Here is a 10839-nt window from a genome sequence, read left to right on the forward strand (position 1 = left end):
AGCCCCACAGCGCGGCGGCCGCAGCCCGGGCCTGCCGGTGATGGTCCCTTTCGGGCAGGGCAGGGCAGCGCAGGGCGCGAGGCCGCGCGGGGAGCCCCGGCCCCGGCCCAGCCGCCCCGCTGCGGCTCTCCGCCCTCCCGCACACAAAGTAAATACAAGCGTGTGAGTAAGTCCTTTATCTGCTTGGTTCCCGTTCGTGCTGGGGACAAAGCAGGATGTTCCTGAAAGCAGAACCGCTCCCCTTGTTTTCTCGGCTGCTCGAGGCTGCTTCCTGTTCCGTGAGTGCCGGGTGGCTGAGGTAGGAGAGCACCGCTGGAGATGCCCAGGTGCAGAGCAGGGGCAGCCGGAGACGCGCGGGCGGCAGTGGGAGAGCTCCGCAGCGCGCTGCCCTCAGCCTCCCGGCCCCAGCAGAAGCTGGGCCCTCTCCCAAGGAATAAGGCCTGCTAATGGGAGGGCCCCTCAGACACGCAGCCCGTCTGTCACAGCTCCTTGGGTGGCATCACCACCTTCCCACATGGGATCTGAGCGTGTTCATTCCCGTCTGTCTTCGTGCCCCTTAATGAGACAGAAATACGCTGTGCATCCAAGCACAGGAGACCAAGTCAGCATGCTGTGGTGAGAGGAAGATTCAGTGAGGGAGGATGTGTTCCTGTGTTAGATGCTATCTCTGACATGTTGGCAGAGAGGAAATGCAAAAGCTACAAGCCAAGAGCTGAAAAAGGTGCCGGTGGGTTTGGTTCTTTGTTGGCATTGAGTTTTGGTTGGTTTTGAAGGGCTTGGGGAGCTTGGGAATCAGGTAAGCGTTTGCTTGCTTCCTCCATACATGTGCAGAGCTGCCCCTGGTGAGTGATGAGCTCTGCTGCTGCTCTGCTTAGCAGTGTTCTTTATTTCTTCTTTTATAAGAAAAAGTAGAATTGTATGTATGTTACACTTCTGTAACTATACTCCAGCATAATAGTTAAGCTGATTGCATCAATAACCTCTTGTTACTCCCAAACTGTCTTACATGTAGCATGAACATTTTTTAGTGGGGGGTAGAGTATATAAGCAATACTTGGAAAACCTGTTTTCCTGTGGCGGTCCGCTTTTGTAACATTTTCTTTGCTGGTGCTGTCTTTTAGGAGCAGATCGATTTCGATTTTCCATTTTCGGTGCTGATACTTTTCCAGGTGTCTGTAGCAGCTTCACAGGCTGTAAAGAAGGGGCCAAGTGCCGGCCCTGCGGCTGTGTCAGCTGCTAAAGCCCCCGGAACAGGGCGTGGGTTTGTAGGGCTTGATTGCTTTATGTCAGGCTCTGCTTCTGCAGCAGTGTATTTTGAGGAATATGTGTTGTATCACCTTGTTCATTTAATAAGTTGGGGTTTTGCTGTTCTGTACTCATTTTGCTTGTTTTAAAAGGCTAGTTCTTGTAAATCCCTCCAAGCTGGAGTTTTATGTCAAAATTCGGTGATTTGGGTTTCTCTTCCTTGCAGATGGCTGTGGAATTCCTGCATGAATTGGATGTTCCATTTTTCAAAGTAGGGTCAGGAGACACAAACAATTTTCCGTATTTGGAAAAGACCGCAAAGAAGGGTAAGGCTTTTCCTTGGAGCAGCTCCGTGAGCATCGCTGTGCCCCGCTGTGTTGCTTTCTAACCGGTTTTGGAACAAACCTAAAATACCTTTAGAGCAAACGGGGGCCGGGGGGAGAACAGGGAACGGGGAGGAACCCACCCACCCACCCACCCCGTGTGTATTTCTGACTCTGGTGAATTGTTTTGCTTGAGCTCTGTGGTTGCTCTGTTGCTGCCCTGCTTCAGGCGTGCCCTGGCGAGCAGGGCAGACGCGCGTGTGTTTCGGCGGCTAGGTCGGCCCATGGTGATCTCCAGCGGGATGCAGTCGATGAGCACCATGCAGCAGGTGTACCGCCTCGTGAAGCCCCTCAACCCCAACTTCTGCTTCCTGCAGTGCACCAGCGCCTACCCGCTGCAGCCCGAGGACGTGCACCTGCGCGTGATCTCGGTGAGCGCCGCGGGCAGCGCGCGTGGCGGGCAGCCAGGGGCAGTGACCCCCAAGAAAGTGACACTGAGAGCACGAACGGAGGGAGCCAGCTCCTCAGGAGCTTTCATGAAAAGCTTTTCTGTGAACAGTAGAGCAGTGTGGGTTAGGCTGTACTGCAGTTTCCTGTGCTGAAGCTATTACTGGGATGTTCTTGCTATCAGTGCAAGAAAGTCATACACTTTCAGTGTGTCCAGCCACCTCTCTGTACAAGCAAGGATTTGTTACTGCAGCTGGACATGGCTCGGAAGGCTGTCGCCTCTGTGCTGATTCTGTTTGAAATACGGGGGTAAGACACTGAAATGCGGAGGTAAGGGGCCCGCTTTGGCTGCTTGCTAAGGCTAGCCTTGCTCCTGAGAGGTAGAGTGCTTCTCCACGAGCACAGCTCTTAGTGCTATGGGGTCTGAGAGCCTGCAGAGGATTACCGAGCACAAGAAACGTGAGAGAGGATGTAGAATAGCATGCTTCAGCTGCCCTTTGTGCGTATTCACTGTCCCCGAGGCCTCCATAGAGCAGGAGGGTCCCAGCCTACCTTTCTGAAGAATGTGAGCTCAGTGTAACCGGCCGCTTGTTTTGTGGCCCTGTAGCTGTCCATGCTTTCGCTGTGGTTAGTGCTGCTGCATTAGCTGTGTGTCTGAGCTCTTCCCTGTTAACTGAGAGCCTCTCTGTCTCCCCCAAGGCATACCAGTCGGCCTTTCCCGACATCCCCATCGGCTATTCGGGCCATGAGACAGGCATAGCCATCTCAGTGGCCGCCGTGGCGCTGGGCGCCAAAGTCCTCGAGCGCCACGTGACCCTGGACAAAACATGGAAGGGCAGCGACCACCAGGCGTCCCTGGAGCCCAACGAGCTGGCGGAGCTGGTGAAGGCCGTCCGCACGGTGGAGAGGGCCATGGGCTCCCCACTCAAGCAGCTCCTGCCCTGCGAAATGGCTTGCAACGAGAAGGTAACTGCTTTTGATTCACATGCTGTGTAGGTGACGCCCAGGCTAAGAGCTGGGGGCCCTCTCTTCCGAAGAGCTCCGTGTTCAGAGATTACATTGTCTGCGTGTTGTCACTTCTGGTTCTGCACTTGTGCGTCCTCGGCACTGGAAAACCTGTGCTGCTAAATAGCAACCTACGAAGCACTGATGCTTGATGTGCTACAGCGGTAGGGAGCCTTGTCAATTGCTGAAGTCTGCATTTTGGGCAGTCTGCAGCTATCTTTATCCCGGGGCCACTTTTGACACAGGGCTAAGGTGTGTATCAGGTGTCTGTGATGGAATGAAAGCTGCTTTGGTGGCAGACTGCAAGGACAGGAGTTCCTCTGCGTTGTGAGGCGTTCCGAGGAGCCACGTTTCAGGAAAGACTGAGTGTTTCCAGCAGCCACCCCATGTGCCAGCTGCTGGGCCAACACCCTAGGCTGGCTGTTAAAGCGGGTTAGTGGGGAGGACATTCCTTATGAGCAACTGCAGGTGGTTTATAGCCTGTCTGGCCTCCTCCCAATGCAACTCGGCTTGACTTGTATCCTTCTTTTTCTAATTTCTTCTCTGTAGCTGGGAAAATCCGTTGTGGCAAAAGTGGCGATTCCTGAAGGCACCATCCTAACACTTGACATGCTGACTGTGAAGGTGGGAGAACCCAAGGGATTTGCCCCTGAAGCTATCTATGACCTGGTGGGACAGAAGGCTAAAGTAGATATCGAAGAAGATGAAACCATCACAGAGCAGGCGGTGGAAAATCATGTGAAGAAAGTGAAGCACTAAAGCCCAGCATTCTGCTCTGCACTCTGATGATGTGGTGTTGTACTGCACCGTGTATTTAGGCCTAGCAGCTTTGTAGGTTAGAAGAAAGGGGGAATCTTGAGAATTGAAATAGGTCAAAGTGCTCCAGTTCTTGCTGGCAGGAGGTGTTAGCAGCAAATGGGTTTATAAATTGTAATTGGAAACTGTATATTGCACGGTGTTCAGAAAACACCTTGCTCCCCCTTTCCCACTCCACTTTTAAACTAATTCAATTTTGAGGTTTGCCAAATCCAAGTCCAGGGTCTGCTGCTCTGCAGTTCCCTTTTCGGGCAAGATGACGTGAGAGGATTACGGTTTGTCTGCACTTGGAGCTGCTCTTTGTGTTTCTTTGGTGGCCTCCTCCCCTGCCATTTCTCACAGCTCCTTAGTTAACAGACTGTCACCTTGAGCTTCATGCGCATGGGTGGGAGGTTGTGGAGGTTGTGTCATCTGTGCCTGCCAGGGGGTTTCTCCGTTGGTTAGAAGGTGTCAAGGATGGGGTTGGAACCAGCTTGAAGTGTAACTGGGGAGTGAAGCTGTGCGGAGAAGGAGAGAGACCTGCTGCTGTAGAGCACCCTGCCAAAACGTCATCTCCTTGAGAAGGCTCCTTCCCCGCGTGGCCGTACCCTCTTAGAAGGCAGTACCGAAAGAAGATGTAAATTGAGTACAGAGGAAGCTCCTGTATAGGGGGAGAAGGGACCTTTTATCTTTCTTCCGAATTGAAAGGCAAAGGAGGCAGCCAGACGGTAAATAAAGATGCATCTGAGATGGATCAGTAGAAATCAGTAGACACGAATGTGATGTTGTTTTTGCGGAGCATGCACTGTGAGCAGCCTGCAGCCTGTGTCCTTGGTGAGTTTTAGTGGGGCCTCAAGCGGAGGTGGCGTTGGTGCTTTGCTCCCCTCCATGGTGTACCAGCATTGCTCTGAGCGAGGCTGGAGGCTGCCACGGCGCCGCTGCTGGCCCTGTGTGCGTCGCGCGGCCTCGCTGTGCACCAGGGCTGCCGCAGCAGCGCCCGGGCGCAGGGCCCTCCGCTTGCACCATCACCACCGCCGCGGTGCTGCTGAGGGTCCTGCTGTCCTCAGTGTGTGTGTGGGGCGGGGGGGGGCCCAGGGGGGTGGGTTGTGGGCAGCTTCTCTGCTTCTATTGAAATGTCTTCTGCAAGCCTGGGGGCAATAGTGCTGTCCTTGGCGTGGCAAGAAGGAAATCTTTGGGAGAATCATGTGCTTGTGACAGTCTGTAAGCCTCAATTGATGGAATATATCTGCCTTATATTAAAGAAACTACTTGATTCTTAAGACTTGTTTTTTTTGTCTTTAATTGCAAACCTGAGAAGATAAACAAAGCTGCTGAAAGAAGTTTCTGTTTCTACGTTTCCAGGAATGGGGTGGCCAGCAGTTTGCTCTGTTCTCAACCTCTGCATCCTCGAGGCTCCTGGCCTCCCTTGGGTGGCAGTGGCTGCTCACCGCAGCAGCACTGATCCAAGGCAGCGCTGTAAGCGTCGGCTCCAAAACTTTCCTGGAACTTGGTGTGTACCGGAGGCAGGAAAAAAAAATAAATCAGTATCGTGCAGCTGTGCTCCTGGACAGAAGCATCAGGTGAAGAGCAGTCCTTGCTGGCTGCTTCCAGTTCCGTGTGTCTGTAACAGCAGCCGTGTGTAACCGGAACAGTCAGAGGCTCTGGGAGTACGGAGGGAGGCCTCCGGGGCAGCAGAGCCGCGCAGAGCCTGTGTGGGGCCAGCAGCCCCTTCCACGCCCCACAGTGTCCCACAGCACCGGCCCGCGGCTCCAACTGTGGCAGCTCCTGCCACGTGTCCCTGCAGCCGTGAGGGCTGGTGGAGACGTCTGTGCTCAGTGGTGCCGCTGGAGGAGCGGGACCAGGAGCTGCCTGGCGTGGGGAGGGAGCGCGAGGCCGGGCCCGTCCTGCAGCGCTGCACCCGCGCTCCCCAGCGCCCGCTCTGCGCCCGGCCGTGTCCGCTCCGCGCAGCAGCGTCACCCCTGGCAGCAGCCGTGCGGTTCCTGCAGCCACCGGGCGCACTGCCTGTCAGCCGCCCCACTGAGGTGTTGAACGAGGCCACAGAACCGTCCAGCCGCTCTGCGTGCGCTATCACCCTCCCAGGGAGGATCACCTGCGGGAGTCACGCAGAGCAGGTGATTACAGGAAGCCCCGGTGGAGGCTGCAGGGCTGCAGCTGGTGCAGGGGCAGGCAGCACCACGGGAGCCTCCGCACGCCCGACAAGCAGCGCGCTGCCCACAGGCCCACCACGCACAGTCCCGCTCTGCGCTTAGAGCGGCCTGGATGGCTCCTACCCTTGGTTGTGCCTCCCCACTCTGAATTCCACCCGTTCCTAACGTAGGCCGTGTGGACGCACTCTCTTCACCCGTCGGAACGGACGGCCCTTGCTGCCGAGAGCCTCCCGCTGCGATGCTGTGCAGCCCCCATGGCCCGGCGCTGCTGGGCCCGGCGCTGCTGGGACCTTTGCGCTGCGACACGGGCCCGCCACCCGCGCGGCAGCGGGGGAGCGCCCGCGCGCTGAGTGCGGCAGCGCCGCCCCTGCGCTCCGGCAGGGAGGCTGCCGCTCTCCCGCCGTGCCACCACTGCTGCCTTCCCATCTGCCGCTTGTGGGGCCGCACGGGCTCTCCATGGGCATTTCGGGCTCTTTCATCCTTTTTGGCTCTGTGACGCTGGTGGACTCTTTGCATGCCTAAGGGCTCTTAAGGACAAAAACACCAGCTCAAAGGGAAAAAAAAGGTATCAAACCCCAAAGAGGGTGATTGGAGTGCCTGCAACATACACTATCAGGTGCCACAGGTCAACAAGCTTTGAGATGTCCCAGGTGCCTGTGTTAGGTACGCCCCTCGTACCTCGGACGGACAAAGGCAGAGAGAGACCCAAGTAAACGAGATATTTTAATTACCAGCTAGCTGGGGTCCAAGGCTCACCCTAGAAGGGGGTCTTGCCAGGGACCTCAAGGCATCTGCGCGAGAGGTTTTTATGCAATTTAAAGTAGGGCTATAAAATCATTGGCCGCCCCCCCCATGCTGTTCTCTCCTTTCGGGATTGGCTGTTCTGACACCTGCTTTTTGTCAGGAATTCCTTAGATATGTGTTATCAGTTCTCTGAACTACTCAGGCATGGATCTTCCAATTAGCCCAAGAGTGGGTGGATGATTTAGGGGTGTCCTTCACCTGGTGCCACCTGCATGCCAGCTGGCCCCACCGAGCGCACATACCTGCAGGCATCTAGTGGTACAAACAAGGTAATCTCTGCAGGACGAAGCAGCCTATGTTGGAACAACTAGTATAGCAGGGGGAAAAAAGGCATTGCACAAACTTTAAAGCACAGAATCCATCCTTCAGAGTCCAAAGAAAACCTCCATGCATTCCTAAAGTTATAGCAGCATTACATCAGTACAGCTGGAGAACCTGCACTTCTCTGAAGAAGTTGCTACTTTTTCTCCAGTTCTTGACTGGTCTAGTAAAAGATACTGGTCCTGTTTGCAGATTATGCCTTACTTACAAAGAGAGCAGGAGGATGCAAAGCTCTTAGCACTCTTAGCAACCTTCTTTCTCCTGAAGTCCATCTTCTTCCTGTAGGTTGCTACAGGATGAAATGAAGAACTGCCATGAGACACATACAGTAGCCATCTATGTGGGACTGGAGTGTTTGGCAACACTCCCTGGTTTCCCCCTCTCAGTGCAGTCGCAGAGGAAGAAGATGCAGCTCTCTGCTCTGGTCTCCTGTCCCTGGAGGACCACAGGATTCCCCACAACCAGAGAATTCAGGAGTCCCGGCATGGAGTGACCCTGCTGCCACCAAGCAAAGCTGCAGGCAAGACCCTTGTCTCTCAGGCTGCAGCCTTGTGCTGCAGAGCAGGTACTGAAATCTCTGCATGCCGAGGCCAGTGGGTGTCAGCAGAGGTTTGCTTTTGGGGCAGGCCCTGTCCCAGGCCCCGAAGGCGCGGAAGGCTGGGGGCAGCGCAGCGGGCACAGGGGCTGCAGGGAGCCCCGCTCCCGGGCCAGCGCTGCCGGGGAAGCGCCGTGGCGCACCCCGGAGCAGGGCAACGCTCAGCCCTCCAGCACGGCCCCGTGCGCAGAACACCCGGCACTCGGCATGGCTCACCAAGGAACCCCAAGCTCAGCCACACGTGGAGCTTCCACGCTGTATTGGGCTCACGGGGAACAGGGCACTTAGCAGCCTAAGCGCAGAGGCAGCTCCCGGCCACACGGTTGCGGGAGACCCGTGCGAGCCAGGCCACAGGAGAGGTGGAGAGCGGAGGCGTTGCAGACACCAGGGGCTCCTGACCTGCCTCCCAGTAAGCAAAGAAACCCCAAACAACAGCTGCTTAGCAAGGGACCCTGGGGACGAGCGAGCCCAAACGCCTGCTCAAGCAGGGTCACCTACAACAGCCCAGGGCAGTGTCCGGAGGGCGGTGGATGTCTCCAAGCATCAAGACTCCACTGCCCAGATGGGCAACCTGCTCCAGCACTCTGTGCACCTCACAGTCAGCAAGATTTTGCTTGTGTTCAGATGGAGTTTCCTCTGTTTCAGTTTGTGCCCACTGCCTCTTGTTCTGTTGCTGTACACCACTGACTAGAGTCTAAGTCTCATCCTCTTGATATCACTTCCCATACTCGTATACATGGATAATACCTCCCCTCAGGCTGCATTTTTCCAGGCTGAAAAGCCCCAGCTCTTCCAACCTTTCACAGATGACAAAAGACCCACTCTCCTCACCCTCTTGGTGGCTCGTCACCTCCTCATCATATTTGTCGTGAGATGCAGTGTCCGTGGCCAGGATTGACACTGGACACAGGTCACAGTGCCCACAGCCGCATGGTGAATGTCCAGGGCTGCTGCCCTGGGCGGTGCAAAGGGACTTCACGGAGCTTCTTGGTTCCTGTGAGCTGAAGAAATCCAGAATTTGGAGCAAAATTAAAGAATACGAGGGATTTAAAAGCTAGCATTTTAGTGGAAAAGTCTAGAACCATCACTGTTGGCACACAAGGGTCAACGGCAGCCTCATGTGACACAGGTTGACTCTCTCTCCTGCTAAAGCTGCTGATCTATAAAGACTTTTTCCAGAAGTGCCTGGTCTGCTCACTGTGCTGGAGTTGCACAACGGTACAAGCCTTGTAGGGCTCCCTGCAGGCCACTGGGTCACATCCTTCCATACAAAAAGGGGCTATTTCCCACTCGAAAATCAGCAGGTCCATGAAGTGGGCAAAGGTGCTTTAACATTGGGACTTTGAGCATGGTGTTTACACAACTACAGGCTCTGCAAGCAGTGGAGCAGGAGCTAAACTTGTCCTTGGGAAGGGACTTCATTGCACTTTCAAAGCTGGGTTGAAGTGGCTCAGTGCCGTCTTGGGGCTTCCTCTCCAGTAGCTGCAGTGGGCAAACGCAAAGAGACAGCAGGAAGATAAGGAAAGTAGATGTTGCCATATTGCTCTCCTGCTTCACATATCCACCACCAAGCACTCATCCTACTAAGTGCATTTCTGCAAGACTGGGTACGTGGCACTGGCCACACATCACACTCAAGAATCTGGTTTCAGTAGAGCCATAGGATTCATTACACTCAATCATTTTCTTTGCATAGGAAATTGCAAATTTCCTGCATGCATCCTGGTCTGCATCTTCAAGCTTGGGTGTGTGCTTTTTTGAGGGTGATGAGAAATGAAGGCTGGTTGAGGTGCAGTTTGCAGGTTCTCATGAGTACTAGAAATCACCTGCAAATGAACCAGTCTGGCAAAAGATGCTCAGGACTTCAGCTGGAAACAGCCATTAAAACATGGCATTTGCAGACACTCAGCAGGTTTGAACCCCCTGCTACATGGAGAACAAGGGTGCAGATTAGGCTTCATAGCAAAGTCAAGTGCTTTCAGTAGTGCTCACCTTTCCCTTGGGCTCCAGAAGATAAATAACTGCTGTAGAAAAAATCTGGACATAGGGCTTCTTTTCTTTTCCTTTCTTTTCCTTTCTTTTCCTTTCCTTTCTTTTCTTTTCAAGTTCAATTAGGGCAAGTGCAGGGTCCTGCACTTTGTGGAGAAAAAAACCCAGACACCAGCGCAGGTTGGGGACTGACCTGCTGGAGAGCAGTCCCGCAGAGAGGGACCTGGACATCATGGTGGATGGCAAGTTGACCATGAGGCAGCAGTGTGCCCTGGTGGCCAAGAAGGCCAACGGGATCCTGGGGTGCATTAAGAAGAGCATCTCCAGCAGGTCGAGGGAAGTGATCATCCCCCTATACACAGCCCTGGGGAGGCCACATCTGGAGACTGTGTCCAGTTCTGGGCTCCCCAGGACAAGAGGGATGTGGAGCTGCTGGAGAGAGTCCAGCGCAGGGCTACCAGGATGATCAGGGGCCTGGAACATCTGCCCTGTGAGCAAAGGCTGAGAGAGCTGGACCTGTTCAGCCTGGAGAAGAGGAGGCTGAGGAGGGACCTGATCAGTGTCTATAGATACCTCAAGGGAGGCAGTGAGGAGGAGGGGGCGGCCTCTTTTCAGTGGTGGACAGCGACAGGACTAGAGGAAACGGCCATGAGCTGAGGCACCAAAAGTTCCACAGGAACTTGAGAAAACACTTTTTGACAGTGAGGGTGCCAGAGGCCTGGAACAGGCTGCCCAGAGAGGTTGTGGAGTCTCCTTCTCTGGAGATCTTTAAAACCCGCTTGGATGCAGCCCTGTGCCCCATGCTCTGGGTGACCCTGCGTGAGCAGGGGGTTGCACTAGGTGACCTCTGAGGTCCCTTCCAACCTTAAGCATTCTATGATTCTCCCCCTCCCCTCTACTCCCCTCCCCTTCCCTGCCCCACACAGAAACAGCTTGTTTCTCTGTGCTCAGGGTCTGATCAAGCTTTGAGGGCACTAGAGGGTCCAGCACGGCCCCAGAGCCTGGTACTGCTCAGCACAACACACATGAACGGGTGTCCTGGGGGATGATGGATGAGCTCTGCCACTCCTTCTACCTCACCTTCCTAGGCAGGGACCTGTCACGGAACGAGTGGTGGCGGGGGTGAGTGACAAATGCACTTCACTCG

The 10839-nt window shown here is 54.9% G+C and overlaps 1 protein-coding gene across 1 annotated transcript in view; it reads left to right on the forward strand.

Moving 5' to 3' along the window:
- NANS (N-acetylneuraminate synthase) overlaps window positions 1–4754 on the forward strand; it is a 5269-nt gene extending 515 nt beyond the window's left edge. The window contains exons 3-6 of the mRNA XM_026038092.1: window positions 1467–1571; window positions 1845–1999; window positions 2715–2981; window positions 3570–4754. Coding sequence (XP_025893877.1) covers window positions 1467–1571; window positions 1845–1999; window positions 2715–2981; window positions 3570–3779 — 737 coding nt within the window. The 3' untranslated portion in view covers window positions 3780–4754. The remainder of the gene's footprint in view (window positions 1–1466; window positions 1572–1844; window positions 2000–2714; window positions 2982–3569) is intronic.
- The last annotated feature ends 6085 nt before the right edge of the window (window positions 4755–10839 follow it).

This window comes from Nothoprocta perdicaria, unplaced genomic scaffold (genome assembly GCF_003342845.1).
Source record: "Nothoprocta perdicaria isolate Ctin4 unplaced genomic scaffold, notPer1 scaffold_200, whole genome shotgun sequence".
NCBI classification, from domain to species: Eukaryota; Metazoa; Chordata; class Aves; order Tinamiformes; family Tinamidae; genus Nothoprocta; species Nothoprocta perdicaria.